The 17,470-nt window shown below is 40.6% G+C and overlaps 1 protein-coding gene across 7 annotated transcripts in view; it reads left to right on the forward strand.

The window, feature by feature from the left end:
• Nucleotides 1–17,470, forward strand: part of ccdc88ab (coiled-coil domain containing 88Ab) — a 63,819-nt gene that overhangs the window by 19,926 nt on the left and 26,423 nt on the right. For all 7 annotated transcript variants that reach the window (XR_014280452.1, XR_014280453.1, XM_082557055.1 and 4 more), the window contains 5 exons: nt 8,255–8,324; nt 14,285–14,343; nt 15,129–15,212; nt 15,339–15,479; nt 16,149–16,321. Coding sequence is in view for 5 of the 7 variants with exons in the window: in XM_082557055.1 (XP_082413181.1) it covers nt 8,255–8,324; nt 14,285–14,343; nt 15,129–15,212; nt 15,339–15,479; nt 16,149–16,321 (527 nt within the window). In the remaining 2 variants the exon portion in view is untranslated. The remainder of the gene's footprint in view (nt 1–8,254; nt 8,325–14,284; nt 14,344–15,128; nt 15,213–15,338; nt 15,480–16,148; nt 16,322–17,470) is intronic.

A 17,470-nucleotide genomic window follows, 5' to 3' on the forward strand; every position in this document is an offset into this window, starting at 1 on the left:
AAAGTAACTTGTCTTCCTTTCTTTCTTTCTGTATCTACTTCCTCCCTTGCTAACTCATTCATCTCTCACACACGGTGACAGCAGCAGAGATAAACTATGAATAAACTGGCCTTATAAATGACTGCAAAATGCATTAGTCTGGATTTTTATCATACCTTGATGGATGGATGTGACTTCCTGTTTGTCTTGGGAATTTTAGCTCCAGCTTTATCTCATGCGGTCTTCCCTGGTCGACAGCCGTGAGACTGTTACTGTTTAAATTTTTACCACCAGGTCAACTTATCAAGAAAAGCTGTGTTATTCTTTAACATTGCTAATGACACACAGTTACATTTACCTGACTGCAGATGATTTAAGCTAGAAAGCTGGATGGTTTCCAGAGTCCCATCAATAGTTTGACTTGCTACAGAGAAACTTCACCTTCTCCCCAAAAGCGACTGTAGGGTAAGGCCTGATTTAGACGCAACCTATGTAAGGTTCCTATATAGGTCCCTCCATTTCATTTGACCCGTCATGTCTAATCCTGTAGTTGGCGCATTCTCCATCTAGGAATTTGCTGACATTTTCGAGTTCTTATGTGAATGCTATTAATATTATTCCTTATATTGAGGCTATTATTGCTATTCTCTCACTGATAAATTCAAAAACTAGAAGCCAGAAATACACTGGAAGAATCGACGGTAATGAACGCACTGATGTAACTACCTGACATGTCATTGCACTTCTGGGGAGGTCTACATTAGGTTACACCAAAGGTTACAGCATAGGGTTTTCAGAGGACTTTGCAGTTACTATGTAGCTATGTAACAGTGTGATATGTATACATACCCAGGACCACTGCTGTAATAAGTTTTCCATCAGTTTAAGCTGTAATAAGGTGATCATTTAGACTTAAAGAGGAAACCTTAATATGTCACTGGATGAATTCAAATGAGTGTAAAAATGGCTTTACCACATTGAACAACAGGAAAAGCTTTTCCTGCATTGATTTGGTCAGTGGGGATGTCGTGTGATCTGGCGTTTAAAGTGCTTGGTGTGTGTGCGATAGATATGAGAGAAAGCGGAAGCATGGTCCTTCCCATTGTTGTTGGCTGTAACCTTTTCAAGTTCATAATCTCTGCAGTTTTTCTCTGCAGAGGTGTGTGTGTGTACGCCTGCTCCTGAACATTTACTGTACCACGTGCTTCAGACTCTTGAGCATGGGGAGAATAAATCAATCTCCTCATTTCTATGGTAACACTCCACTCAGCAGAATGGGTGTGATTCAAGCTTTCAGGGCTCAGGCAGCATGTGTACAAGCACACACATACTGCACAATTAGTCCCCTGTTAAAGCTCTGCCGGTAGCGGAACTTGTGCTTGGGTGGAGAGATGGAAGGTGTGAGTGTTGAGAGGGCTACCTTAACAAAGAGCAGTCCTGTGTGACCAAAGCACAGCCAGCTTATGACCTCTCTATGGACAACACTGAACACACAGCAAACTTGCACACATACTGTAATGTGTATTAATTTTCGCATGGTTTTCGCAGCTCGAGGTGCAAATCTCATCTGCAAGAAGATTATCTCCATTCTCAGCACGTCCATTCACTGACCTTGAGCCTTAGACAATAGAGATGTCTGCAGATCTCAAAATGATCATCTGCCTTGCAATTTTCTTAATGTATTCTATTGTACATGCTTTGGGTTTATCTTACGTTTCAATTGAGGATGTTTTTGCTTCGCCTATCAGAGGAAATGGCTCAATAATACAAAGGGAAAGAGGAAGTGCAATATGTTTTTAAGTATTTCCACTTTTTGTTCACACATACTACATGATGACAGCTGTGTGTGCAGAGAGAACATGTTGAGGGAGTATATTCCAAGGTTTGGGTGGATGTATGGGGGTGGGTGTGTGGATAAGCTTCCACTTAACCTGTACCTCATTTTAGCAACCTGTCTAAATGTCTCTGTAGGATGCAAGAGCAGCCAGTGTTGAGGAGCTGTGGATCCTCATGGAATCAATAATACAGCAATATAGTGTCAGGATAGGGGGATGGTGGGGTAAAGAAAGATGAGAAAAGAGGAGGAGGAGGAGCCCAGCACTGCGTGCCTGGAGTGAAAAGTGATGGAATCAAAGCTGTAGCTCTCTTTCTTTCATTTCTCCATCTTTGCCATTTTCCCCATTCTCTCCTCATTTCCCCCCTTGCTCATCACACATGCCTCTCAATGTCTGAATAACGTCTCTTTTTTTTTTTATTTTTTTAAATTTAGTTTAATGATTGGCTATTCCACATCCCCCATGTGTGAAATGGAAATGATTAGACATTTGTAGTATTGGAGGCTGTCATATTGACTTGGCTAAGGACATTTCTGCTGTCACAGTTCGGATAAAGCACTGAAGGCTTTCCACTTGAAATCTGTATGACAGTAAGTGTGTGTGCACATGCATCCCTTGGTGTTTGTAGCACATTGCCATGACATGCTCAGTGTGATGGCTGGTCTCTCTCCTGCAATGCCCATCATGTTTTATGTATGTGAGCTAAGCCTTTGCCAGCTAATCCAAGATGCATATTAGGCTACTGTAGTTTAGTTTTTATTATTCGCCTCTAATTAATCCTCAAAGCATGCTATTACTCACGCTCTTGAAGGGAAAAAAGTCAATTTAAATAGCACCATACTTGAAAGTGCTGGACCTGATCTTACCTATAACACCTATACCTTGTCAGAAACCTATAGTCGACATACCCTACACCTCCCTCCCACAGTCTGGGTAAAATATATGAAGCTGTGACTGCGCCATGATGTTATACTGTGAACATTTCCCACACATTTAGTCTGCGTGAATGCTGTCAAGCTCCAGTCTTATATTTTTTTTCTTCTAAGTTATAAAGTCAGCTGCAGAGATGTAGTGCACGCTGTCTTGAGTTTTTTTTGACAAAGCTCCAAGCTAACACCCAGACATATCACAAGATCAAAGACTACGAAGTGTTCTTCAGTGTCAGTGGGGGAAGAACAGAAGGAAAAACTGTCCACGGTGTAGTTCATTCTTTTATAAAGTCTTTAACAAAGCAGAAGAGGAAGTTGGGTGATGAATCAGTGAATGAATCAGCTGTAGTGCCAAATCACAACATGGGTCATGAAGAAGAGTATCAGACTATGACAAAGGTCATGCACCCAGACAAATCCATCAGTATTAGCTGGTTTTATGCCATAGAAGCTGCAAATTAATGACATAATTAATATAGCATAATTAATATAGCTATATGATAACCCAACGGGCGGGGCTGAGATAGATTTTGGTCGCCCGACCGGAGATATCGCTAGCTCCGGGACGTCAGGCTAGCGATTTTTGCGAGCCCTGAGACTGTTTTATAATATCTATTTCTCCATAGTTATTTATGTTTACAAATGATCAGTGGAAACATTCTAATAAATTAAAGTAACAAAATGATTATATAAATCCAGGTCTTTGAAAAGTGAAAGTTTGCCTTTGCAAATGAAAAGCTATACTTGAAGTGTGAACATAAAGCACTAAACTCAGTTGTCATTACATGGTTGTCATGAAATGAGAGTGCGAGAAAACAGAGCTTGCAAGGCGAACACATGCTAGCATGGAAGGGGACAGGTGTGACCATGAATGGATGAGGAGCAGCGGTCAGCAGTGGGACAGGTGGTTGTAGGAAAAGAAGTGTTTGTGTCAATCTAGTAAATGACTTCTTTGTTTATTTATTTAGTACTCTCAAATGCTCAGTTGACCTTATAAAAATCATGTTCTGCTGGTGTTTTACCATCAAAAAGGCACAAATGTTTAAAACTTGTCTGGTTTCCACAGCAGCAAAGGCAAAAATATTTTTCCCCAGGCTGAACTTGTGGTACTATATTAAACAGCAATGGAGTGAGTCTGAAGTGTAGCTCTCTGTGTGCGCTTATTCACTCTGAATACCAAAGAGATAATAAAAGCAGAGTGCTGAAAATTTCCCCAAATTTTAGACGGTGACTCCAGGCTCTTTAGTTTCCTTTAGCATATTTTGGCTTCTATTTTTGCCCTTTAAAATCAGATGAATTTCACCCAAAGCGGCTGTCATGAGTTCTACATGGTGAATTGGCTGTCAGGCACACCAAATGCCTCTCTGTGAGATGCCAACTGTGGGCGTCTGAGATACGCTGATTATTCTGTCTGACGCTTGTTGAGTCAATCTGTCTCAGCCTTCAGACGTTATGGCCGTTTGGTCGCTTCGGCCTGGAACAGCCAGACATTGGTCACTGTTATCGCTCCATTTTGTCATTGTTATCAGTGTTGTATTTGCCATTACCACATTTGTTTATTGCTAAGTATTTACTTGTAAAATGCTATAACATTTATTGCTCTTTACAAAAAGCACTTGAAGTTATAATTTCAGAAATGCAAATTATATGTAAGCTTTTCTGGAAATTGCTTTGGAAATGTATGATGACTCCTTTCGTTCCTCCGTGCATGCTCAGACACCAGTGTAGACAGAGGAAGAGAGACATAGCAGCTAGGGTCACTGCTGTTATCACCACTGGGATGAAACCATGGCAACCACGCTTCGGACCTAATAACCATTACTGCCTGTTACTGCGACCCCCCCCCCCCCCCCCCCCCTACTCTCACCTTTACCCCATTTTAGTGAAGCGTCTCTGTGCATCATTTCTGTTATCAAATTATTAAAGGAAATTTGGTGAGTCTAACGTTCTTCAACTAAAATATTACAGTCTAAAAAAAGACAACAACAAACTAAGACCATGTGAACCATGTTGTAGTGCTATTTGATGACGGCCAAAAATCAAAATCACAATTATTTTGGTCGTATATTCAACTTAAGGAACATCATCCATTAACTCAGTTGAAGTATTAATGATTTTTCTGCAGGTTTGTGTCCTCTAATTAAAGGCTTCCTTTCTTGGCTCAAAATAAACTTCACAGTGGAGGGGGAAAAAAAGTTTTTGTTCATGTTCGTCGTTAAGGTTGTAACAATTTTCCAAAGCTACCATTTAACATTTTACTTCAGTTTTTCTTTAGAGGGGATGGGAGGGCAAAATAACAATTTTGGCAATAAACGTGTTTACTCTGATATATTTCCAGTCCACTCATTATCTGACCAATCCTTAAACACAGGTATCCACATGGGTACGACACTACATGAAGACAAAACTGATATATTATTGTCATTTGTATCTTAATTATGAATTATTGCACCCTTAGCAAACAATGGAAAATCATAATTAAATATAATTATTTGCACAGCCCTAGCTTTTTGTTATAGCTCGTTATTTGTCAGTCTTTCAGACTATGCGGCTATCTGTTTAAAACCAGATGTGAGAAATGCACTGAACATCTGTCACCCCATCCTCTGTATACCTTCCTGTGTGAACCGGCGGTTCTCTCTCTCTTCATCAATCCAAACAGCTGACAAAGGTTGTCAGAGCTGCTGCTTCTGCTGCAGGACTCTGATAAGGATAATAGTGCTGAAATTGTGTTTGCAACTTACATTTCCTTAAATTCCTTAAATTTCCTTTGACATGAAAAATATACTGGCCCATACATGTTTCTCAAACTGCAGCCATGTGTACAAACAGTTATATGGAGATGGGAAAAGCTGCACTGAGATTTTGAAGCAAATCTAGAAATTTCTTGTGTGTACATAAATATATGCATATTTTCATATATCTCAGTAAAGAGAGCCTATTAATGAAAACGTGAAATTGGCCAAAAGTTGTAGTTTTTTAGTTCCTATTATATCCTATTGTGTAGTTCCCTAAGTTATACAGGGATACAGTTTTGAATTCATCAGCTGAATGTAGCTGGTTGATTATTTTGGAAATGTTTCAAAGCAGCAACAGATGTGGTTCAATTTTTAGCCAGCCACCACCAAGTGATGTCAGTTTTTTTTTTCTTTTTTTTTTCTCCTTCTACGGTGAGGTCACAGAGTATGTATAGAGCAGTTAATTACTGCACACGCAGAACTTCTGCAAAACCCTTTACTAATATAAGCCTCGTTGTCATGACTGCAGCAGTGCACTGCACAGAATAGTCGACTGTCAGGTCAGATGAGTTCAAGTTGTTCTCTGCCATCAGGTAAGTATGAAATATTCAAGTTAGCTGACCTTTATGTATATTCTATTTAAAGAACCCATCTCTTCCTTTGCAATCAGACATGTGGTTTAGGGTTGGTTTATACTGCTCTAAAAGTTTAGACCATGAACACTGTGGCAGTTAGCTGTGTACAGTTTCTACCAGATGGTTAGCTGGAACTTTCTGAATTTTACAGATGTTGCTTTATGGCAGTTTGCTGTTTTTCTTTTCTTTCCTTTCTTTCCCTTTTTTAAGGAGGCCATATTTTACCTTTTGCCTATCTTGTCCACTTTCATTTATTGTGTTTTTTCCTTTTTGTGCATGTGTAATATCTGCAGAAGTTACAAAGCCCATGTCAAAAGGAATTGTCTACTTCAGAAAATACTAGTTGTTATTAGGTGTCTGAAACACCTTGTTGGGGTCCAGCTTTTTGTTTTGTTTGTCTGTATCGCCGGGTAATACATTTGCCTAATGACCTCCGGCAGAGAACAAGCACCCTACAGACCAACATTTTTATTCTTTTACAGTAGCTCAGGCTGCACCTTCAAGTCTTGGTTAAATGCCAGACATTGATGACTCCTTACTACTACAAGCCCAGGCTATACTATTATTTTTACCTCTTCATGCTTCGTCCAAACTGATATACTTGATCACAAAAAATAGGGCTGGTAGATGCTGTTTATATGATGAAAATAGGTAATTTTAGTCTGCTGCTTGGTGGTTGATTGGCACCATGATGGCGTCATCACATCATATGTCATTTGTGGATATAAATGATGTTGTCATTAATTTAAAATAATAGGGTGCTTTCATCAGGCGTTTTAGGTGCAGAAATACTAAAGTTCTCACGTGCCAGATTTGTTGCTCAGCCACTGGTCCAGGAGGAGCTGGTAGAAAAAGACAGATTTCATGTATTATAGTAAGATTTCCACACCACTACCAGGAAAATACTCTGTGCTGTTTTGTTACATGGCTAATGTGGGTATAATTATATGCCCAGAGGCCAAAGTTATGTCAACATTTTAACAGCAAGGGGCAGAAACTGGGGAAACTTTAAGACCAATTTTAAACCAGTAAACAAGGACTGGGAGGGAGTTGGTTTGTTTCCATGTTGCCTTTTTTTGCTGCAGTGCGGGTCTTTGAGAAAATGGTAAGGGCATCCAAACAGTGTCTTCTGTTGCAGGTTCTCGTTGTTTGCCTGATTCTGGTTCTGGCTCCACTGGCTGATGGCTACTCGTGTTCTCATGAGGTTTACGGTTAGCCAACAGTAGTCTTTTGTCTTATTGTTTGTTCCAACCATGCAAGGCAAACAGAACTTTTCTGAAAGGTGGTCTGAAAGACACTGTGTCTAGAATAGAGTTGCATACAGAGAGAGAGCAGCAATGTAAAGTTTGGGTGAAAAATGATCTATTTATGGTTGTGGACCTCTAAAAGGAAATTTATATAGCCTTTTAAATGGCATTAGACATCTTATTATTATGATGATTTGAAGTCATTTGTTTCTAGCTGTTTTTGTACCATTGCCGCACCTTTAATTTGACTAAAATGAAAGCATCAACACCAACATTGTCAGTATGTGCAGATGTACACATTGGTGCATTTGTCTACCTGAGTGTAATTTGTTGGTTTGGTTTCATTTTGGTTATGATGATTGAAATGTGAATGTAGAGGGCCCTGCGGCATAAACCACACCAGCTATTTAACCCACATGCACACCACTGCCACTTGCATCATCTCACATATGCAGTCACTACCAATGCACGAAATCTCATGGTTAGCCAGATACTATTGATTTATCTGGCCTCACCCAGTGTGTAACTCTTAAAAATTTAAGAATTGTCTTTCTTTGGAAGGATCTCACCTTCCTACTTCCACACTGTCAAATCTCTGAGCATCATACTTGTAATATTTCAATTATTGCTATGTAGCCATGTATTGATAAACAATCAATGCTAAAAAAAAAAGATAATCTTGGATGGTAGTATCCTCTGATAGACGTATGTAGTGCTACTAAAGCTATTTAGAGTCCAATAATCAAGAACTCTGGCAAATTAAAGTAACATTTGGGCTTGGTTTAGATTTAGTTGCTTCGATTTCTTTTCCATAATTCTTTTTTTAAAAATAAATATTTGACATTGCGCTCCCTTGCTGAACATTTTTTTTTTTCTTTCTTTGTGTGACAGGAGTGTCTCCAACAGCTGGTGATGATGCCTTTACCAAATGTGCTGATACTGGGCCGGAACCCCCTCTCTGGTAAGTGCCAGCGTACTAAACAGTACGTCTTCATTATACAGACTGACGGTCTGACCCGTCCTGTGCCGGTTTTAACTTGACTCTAGCTGAGTGGCACTGGTAGTAAGTGCATTGCAGGCAGTTCACTAAGAGGACATTCAACATTGCAGAGCTCCCCAAACTTCATCAGAATGCAAATTTAATCCTGTTAAAATTATCCAGTGCTTTGATGTTTCATGTGTGCTTTCTCTTTGGTGCCTTTATTTTCTTTTTCTGCACAATAACGAGCTGTTAAATGTCATTCATAACCCACGCTGAATCGAAACTTAACAGCAGAAAATGAAAAATGTTGATCATATTTTTGCAGCGATGTGAAGTGGACCAATTATAGGTTTCACAATCTTTCTGCAGCTCTATTCTCAGAAAGCGTTGTGAAAACTTGTACACACATTTTCCACCACAAGCAAGTCGCCCACGGCCACATCTGTAGAGTTCTATTACCCAAAGTGTTAAATTCATTTAACCCCTTGGCATCAAGGCTTTGACCTGGTGCTCCCAGCTATGCAACTTAATACGTCTTAGTCGCCTTAAAAGCAACAATCGTGCAGAGTCAAGTGTTCGAACACCATGATAATATTTTATGTAGCTTGACTTGTCCAGCCCTAAGTGCCAACTTGATACTCCAGCATGAACTTAAGTAAGCCACTGAGGAGAAGATAACTAACAGCAGGTCATCATTTAAGAGTATGCCGTAGTGGTTGCAGAAATACATCTGTATTAAAATATATAATTTGGAGGGGGTTCAGCCAGTGTAGATCAGTAGACACACAAAAGATCATTGGATTGGTTGCTCTACTTTGGGAAAACAGTATCCACACAAAGGTTCAGAGCTTTTGTGTAGATGTCTGCAACTTTAATCATGAGCTCTTCAGTGTATTGTTTCCAGGCTCAGGTCACAGATGTTGCTGAAAGATCTGTACCTTTTTAAATACCCATCCTCCCCCAGCTGCCTTATCATACGTTCATCACAGCAGTTTGTTATTTTTGGGTTTTCAGCACTCTTTAGTGGTCACAATTACCCTTTTTAATTCTCATATGCCCCTACTAGCATGAAAGGTAAATAAATGAACAATAAGAGGCTGCAAGTAGTGAATACTTTTGTGTATGGATCACTGGCACCAGATTTCATAATTGCTTTTATTTGGTGTTTATTAATCCTTGTCAGCCCCTGTCTGTTTGTTTGAATACATCACTGCCATTTTCACAGCACCTTGGCAGTCTTTCACAGCCTCACGCAGCAGCCTTTAGAAGTCCTGAAGGAAATATTAAGAGGATACCGAGGTCGACCCATTGCACGAGTGGAGTGAAGCTCCATGTAAGTGGGCCAGACCAAGCAGGAAGACTTCACTCATCTAGTGCTTTTTACCTTGTAGCTCATCAGATAATCACTCAGCAAGGCAGCAGCCAGTCAGACCAGTGCTAGCTGTGGAGCTTGGCTGCTGGCTCAGTGACTGCCAGCTGAAAGTCATTGGCCATGTGGCTTTTATTATGCTCCCATTAGGGGGGGGCAGGGGACAGCTCTCCATGTGTGTGAGTGCATGCATGTGTGTTTGGTGGATGGGGGAGGGGTGTCTTCACAACAGTGAACAGTGGGAATGCACTGTAGTACCCCCCTCAAGGCTCTGGTTTAACCCTAGTTCCCCTTGCATAAACATGCAGGGTTATATGCACAGACAAACACTCCCTTGTGCATGCAAGTAGTGTCTGGTCAGTATGGTTATGTGCACATGTCAGAAAAACAGAGTAGCTCCTTTGTTTAGTCTGTTTTAAAGTCTGTGAATTATCATCACTAATATCTTAGCTAATCTATAGCTTCTTTCCTTGGGCAAATTGAGTGGCCTTTTATAGTTATAATCCTCTTTTCATCACTCCTACTAATGGAAAATGCTATTCACTGACACCAGCCAAAAACAAAGCTGATTGAGTCATCAGACAAAATTTAAAGGTAAATTAGTGGAGTGTTTTTGGAGCATTTCTAAAACCTACAGTATGCTCCCTTATATTGAAGAACGCCATAATCTGAAGCCCTCTTTAACTCTATGCTGAAAACTCATACGTAAACTACGAGGGGCATAAAAGTGTAGGCATAAAAATAGTTTCCGGTGACATCAGTTCAGAAGTGGATTTCCTCGAAGTTTAAATCAGTATCGATCACAGTGCTTTGGTTGTCCTCACTGTATAGGAGCACTCAGACTATTTGTGTTCCTGAGGCTGAAATATTTTCGTTTTGTGGAGATGCATGTTTACCTCTGTTTGTGTGTCACCCACTGTGTATTTGTGTGAATTTACTGTCTTTGCATAAGATTTGAAATAGGACTTTGCTTCACCATGTGCAAAAATACCTTATATAGTGTAAATATTTATTTTATGAATTAATATATTTAAGCAAGAAAATCCGATATGAAAATCTCTGAAACTGAGGAAAAAAGTTCTGCCTATTTTTACTATGTTGTGGTCAGTTGTGCGTCTATAATAAGCAGAGTAGATGGAGAGGAAACCAGTGTTGGGTTAGCTCTGAGAGCTAGGGGATTGGTGGCTATTAATATAAATGGGTAGCCTGCCTGAATAAAATCTATGTGCAGGAAATGCTGGGTAAAGCACAATTGCTCTAAAATGATCTCTAAGTAAGGTTTAGTCAACTCTGCCCTGTCCTCTGCTCCAGTGAGATGGGTTGAATAGACTCTGGCACCTTGTCAAAGCAATATCATATTGCATGTACCAGTATTATTACTGACATGCATGCCATTGGGTCCTGACAGAGCTTGCATGGAAGTACACAATTCTGTTTTTCCTCATAATTGACTCACATCCTCCCACACACTGCTGTGGCATTGCAGGAAGAAGGGTTGGTAACTGTCCTTCTGACCTTTTGTTTCCTGCCTAAAGGATAAAAGAGGGAGGAGGGAAAGGTGGTGAAAAAGGAAGCCTAGATGAGTGTGCTCAGTCTCAGAAGGTGCAGATCCTCTATAACAATGTTAGAGGATGGTAGGAAGGAAGGATGGGTGGATGTGTGTTGCAAAGAATAAATGGGTGGATGAAGTGATTGGATAAGAGAGGAGGAGAGTGATGGAGGACAAAAAGCCAGCAGAGATTGAAGGCGACCTCTTTGCTGCTGGAGGGAGATTTCTTTCTTTATTTTCAACCTTGCCTTTTCGCCTTCCTCCTGCTCTCTGTCTCTTTTGGTTTCTGTGTTTCTATATTCTTCCCTTGTGTTTGTGTTGCTTGTGCGCTGTGGTGCTTTCCTCCTTTTGTGTCTCTTCCTTTCATCTTTCCCTCTTTACCGCTTCTCGCTCTTGTTCTCTCTGTCTCTCGGTTGCTCTCTCTGATGGTATAAATTATTTATCCTATGAGGCCCCTTATCTTTCCTTGGTTGCTTCAGTCGATTTGCTGAGCTAAATCCCTTCCCTGACTAGAATAGGTTCCTGTGGCTCTAATAGACTATTGTTAAGCCCAGTGGCTCTGAGAATTAGTTTTATCTGTCACCCTCCTAGGCCCAAATTCACTTTTTTGTGTGCTTCATAATGAGTGACTGACTAAGCACACTTCAGTATTCATTCTTAAAACAGCACTGGTTATTTTCTAGAGACAGTTATTAAGAGTTAAGAGTATTTACTATTAATTAATGATAATATATACTTAAAATGCAGTGACATAAATGTTCAGTTGATTTTTTTTTTTCTAAAATGTTTCATGACATCATGCCATGTCTGGGTCACACGCACAGTGGATTTGTGGAAAAACACCTGACCTTGTTATGACTGATTTCTATACCAGAAGGTTAGAAAGTTTCCCTCTGAGTTGTCAACAACCTGCCACTCATTTCCTTGGTTGCGCTTCAGCACAAATTCTATTACAAGAGAATTTCCATATTATGATTGAAGCATCTCTATAATAAGTGCCTAAAGAAGAAAAAAGACTGCTGCAAAGCTCCAGGTCTACTAGCTGGAATGCTCAAAAAAGAGAGGGGGGAAAAAAGAGACCTGCTTCACTATATATTTAACATAACTGAAAGTTATTTTCTCACATATGAATGCTGCAAATGTTGGCACAGTTGGGTCCTGACATTGTCAAGCAGTTGGCACACAAGATAGATTTTCGGTGTTGGCAAAATTCCACTTGCTTTAGGGAAGGATGCCGAGAGAGAGCATCCTAGAGGCAGGATGCAGTGAACACACCGGATTATTACCTGTGATATTTCACAACGTGCAAGCCGGCAGAGAGACGGGGGCTGTCACACAGACGGGGGCTGTGAGATTAAGTTTAATATCTGATCTGACTCATTTGCATTCTGACATGTCTGGTAATTTCTCAAAAGCTTCAGGGCTACTCTGTAATAATATTGACTTTTGTGCCTCTGATTCAAGACTGATGAATGAAGCATAATTGATTTGTATAGAGAAACCTGTAAAATAGCTGAATAGACACTTGCAATGGGAGTCTCTGTTTTGCCATCCTGGAGCGACAACAGTGTCTGTTGCTTTAAAAAGCTCTTTCACATAGAAAGCAGCATGTGCTGTGCTGACTGCTAGGCCAAGCAAACGCTGACCACTGTTCTCTGTTCTCTGTCTGTACCATGTCATTTTTTGCGGCCACTTATGGTTTTATGTTTATGGTATGCGCTCGCTTCCTGCCAGTCTGCATTTCTACGGGTTGTGTGAATGTATGGATTTCAGAGGTGCCGTTTGTATCCACACTGTATGTGAAATGCCCTTAAGTTGTTGCTTTCCACAGCTTTTTTTAACCACCTCAACCCACTCCAAACATGTACTTTTCAGTCCTTCATGAAAAGTACTTTCATCACTCATTCATCTCATTATCTCTCTTTTTTTGTCGTTTGGAAAGTCCCACGAAGATTAAAGTTGTCAATGAAAATTGTCCTTGTGTATGCCTGCTGTTTAGCTGTGATGATTGGCCCATAAAGCAGACCACCCTACATCGAGAACATGCTGTCACTAATCTGGATTTATGATCGTTTTAGCGGGACATTTTTAGCCCTTGCTAGCCCCCCTGGGCCGCGGGATGAGCTGGCTTATCACACACACTCTGGTTATCAACTGGGGGAACACAGTCTTAGTACAGAGAGACACAGATGCCCTTAACTAGCATTAACTATACCACTTAGTTAGTGTGTGACACACACACACACACACACACACACACACACACACACACACACACACACACACACACACACAAACAAACATGCACCACCTGGTTTGCTGTTGTTCAGTCCCAAATCACACAGATGAGCTCAGGCCTGTTGAGCAGGCAAGCAGCTGTTTGTCGGTTTCAGCAGTTTCTGACAATATGTCCTGACATGTGGAAGTACTGGGTGTTCACCCTGCCAGCCTACTGCGCTGTGGAAAACATCGTGTCACTGTATCTGAGGAAAGGTTTTATAAGGGGAAATGGGAACAACCCAAGAATTTAGGCTTATTGGAAGTAAATGTGGGAATGATTTTATTCCTGTCTTAAAATAAGATGAAGCTGATGTTTTAATCTGAACCTACATCATCTTGATTTTTACAGGGAATTTGGTCGTGTGAAGCCCTGTTTCCAAAGGACACACAACCTTAAGATAAATTTATTACTAATTGAAAAAAAAATCAGTTTGTAAAGCTTAATTTATGAGTTAGTTACTGACCTACATCATGCAATCGATCTGAGCTTGTTGTGATGAAGAGGCTGCGGAAAATACTTCCACTGCTATCAACAAAACACCAATCAGTAGCACTAATTAACTAACCTCTGTGTTTTTACTCCTTAATAAACCACAAAAACTGAACACAAAGCCAGACAAATAAAGGGAGTAACAAGACACACGTAACAAATGATCTTTGATTTCCACAGGAATTTTGTTTGGGTTTTTATGCAGACATATTTAAAGTTATTCCCCTGCTGTGTCCTATGTCTTCCTTCAGCACAAGGTCTGGAAGAGATGAAGAAACTGTTGCTGTTGCTACTAGGCTGTGCTGTCCAGGTAAGAGCTCAGTGTAGTCGACCTAAACACTCCACATAAGTGCATTTGATACAGGTTTCATGCTGCTGTGAAAGTATGGACTAAGAAGATTCATAAAAGACGACTATCAACTCAAGATGATATTTTATGAGGAGGTCAAATAGATATCATTGTTATTTGTGTCATTTTTAGTGGTCATACTTTTGCAATTTAATTCTCAATCCAAAAAACACATTTGGAAGAGTTTAAGTCTGTTTAGTCCAGTCTTCCTTGATTTACTGCCAGCTTTAACTCTGATACAACTAACGCTGTGTAATGAATGACAATGCAGACCTTTTTCCTGTCTTATGACAAAGCCTGCATTCAGCTCTTACTCACTGCACGTCAGATAAAACCACTGACCTTTCACAAACTCCATTGTTTTATTCAAATGAAGCTGCACCTGTGTTCATGCACTTAACTCTGACTTGATAATGTGCCTACCACAAGGCTGCATTAAAACGCACAGATGCCTAGCTACTAATCAGAATTATTCATTAAAAATAAAAAAATACATTTTTCCATCTTCTTGCATCTTCTTATTCAGTTCAAGAGCCTGTCTCAGCTGTTTTTGCTCTTATCATCTTTCTGATGTATAAGAATACACTCAGCTCATGTTTACATTGTTGGCCTGCTAACCTCCTCTGGACCCCCAATTAAACTTACAGTATCAACTATGTCACATCTCAAATATCGTGCTCTTCTTCTCTCATTGAAGATTTAGAGATTTAACTTTTGCCCCTGCATCCTCCTCTCTCTGTTTACAGTGTGAGAAGAAGGAAGAGTACATTGAGCGTATCCAGACTCTGGACTTTGACACCAAAGCTGCCATAGCATCACGTATCCAAGAGGTATTTCTCCTCCACAGCAAACACAAAAGAGAAAATGTTATAAGCCTTGCTAAACCTTTCAGCTGGTGTTCACTGTTACATTCACTATTCGCTAAAGCTTTATTGACAATATGATGGTAATTTTAGGTGACTCATAACCAAGAAAATGTAGTGGACCTGCAGTGGTTGGAAAGTGGTGAAATACCTCCAGAGGATCTGGACAGCCTCTCCAGAAACCTGGCTTTCCACCTCAAGCGCCTGGTGGATGAAAGGGACACACAGCTTGAGGTAATGACATACTGTATATGTGTGTGAATATACACTTATTTAGGCTTATTAGTAAAATGACAAAGTACATAAACAATGCAGACCAAAGAACAAAGAAGTGTAGAAAATTTAATGAATTGAAATTCTCTCTGTTGTTGGGGGAGATTTGCTGATGAAAATCTTTAGGTCACTTTCGAACAGGGTTATGTGGAAATTTTTCCTTTTTTCATGTTACCACACAAGAGAAACCTCAGGAAGGAAGGGTTGAAACTGTTAACTGTTGCATGGATGCGTGTGTGTGTGTATGTTTGACTTTGACTTCGTGCGTCATTGAGTTTCCAACCCATGGGGTGCAGATCCCAATGACAGATACAGCGCGTGTGTGTGTGTGTGTGTGTGTGTGTGTGTGTGTGTGTGTGTGTGTGTGTGTGTGCGTGCGTGTGTGTGTGTGTCAGGGGGTTCTAATAGCCTCCAGATTATCACTGTAGTCCAGCCGCTTTCAATTAAAATCCCATTTCCTGTCGGGGGCAGTAGATCAAAATGGGCTGTATGTGGGACTGTGTGCACTTTTTATTCTGTTCTAGTTTTTGGGTGGTGGGAGTCCTTCCGTTGAATCAGTGAATCTCCTCTTTGTTTTTCCCTCTTAGCACTTACACAACACCTCACCTTCTATTTTCTGCTCCCATCCAGACTATAGTCGAGCTTACCCAGGAGAGAGACTGTGTGCAGCTCTCTCCACTGGCTCCCTGTTCAACCCAGTCTCCCGGTGACTCTCCCAGTATGAGGAGGACTGAGAGCCGACAGCACCTCTCTGTGGAGTTGGCTGATGCCAAGGCCAAGATAAGACGCCTTCGGCAGGAACTGTGAGTGCAACCACCATATCAGCTTTTTCAATAATTATCTAAATTAAGCACAGGGAACAGAAAAAAGAAGCTAGAACTGTAAATGGATCTCTGTGGGTGCCAATTTTGTTTCCTACTGTTGCAAGTGTCACAAATGTGATCTGAACTGGGCAGATAAAATCTTGCACGGTCATCAGGATCAGTATTTGAACTTCATCAGATTCTTCGTGATCAGCAATCACCTTCATTGTGAGAAAAGGATACAGTCTAACTGGATATTTATCCAAAGAGTCCATTTCCACTTGGCCCACTTATTAGTTGCACGAGCTTTCGTTGTTGTTATGAGCCACACACAAAAGAAGAAAAAGTGAAGTCATTCTCAGAAACCTTAGAGGCCTTTTAAATGTGGTTTATGAATAATAGAGTTTCCTTTTTTAAAGTGCTGTAATTTTCCAGCAGACAAAGGCTTAATGGCTGACATGGATCAGTTAGAATAGAAAACTTTTCACTTCAAGTGGAAGTATTTTACAGGGAGTGCAGAATTATTAGGCAAGTGAGTATTTTGTCCACATCATCCTCTTCATGCACGTTGTCTTACTCCAAGCTGTATAGGCTCGAAAGCCTACTGAACAAGACACACAAGCTGAAACGTCAAGACTGGGCCAAGAAATATCTCAAGACTGGTTTTTCTAAGGTTTTATGGACTGATGAAATGAGAGTGAGTCTTGATGGGCCAGATGGATGGGCCCGTGGCTGGATTGGTAAAGGGCAGAGAGCTCCAGTCCGACTCAGACGCCAGCAAGGTGGAGGTGGAGTACTGGTTTGGGCTGGTATCATCAAAGATGAGCTTGTGGGGCCTTTTCGGGTTGAGGATGGAGTCAAGCTCAACTCCCAGTCCTACTGCCAGTTTCTGGAAGACACCTTCTTCAAGCAGTGGTACAGGAAGAGGTCTGCATCCTTCAAGAAAAACATGATGTTCATGCAGGACAATGCTCCATCACACGGGTCCAAGTACTCCACAGCGTGGCTGGCAAGAAAGGGTATAAAAGAAGAAAAACTAATGACAGGGCCTCCTTGTTCACCTTGTAACCCTAACCCTACACACAGATATCCCCCTAAAATAGCTAAAACTAAAAACAAACTAAAAACTACTTCCAAAAACATTCAGCT

This window comes from Aulonocara stuartgranti (genome assembly GCF_965226115.1).
Source record: "Aulonocara stuartgranti genome assembly, chromosome: 13".
Classification (NCBI taxonomy): Eukaryota; Metazoa; Chordata; class Actinopteri; order Cichliformes; family Cichlidae; genus Aulonocara; species Aulonocara stuartgranti.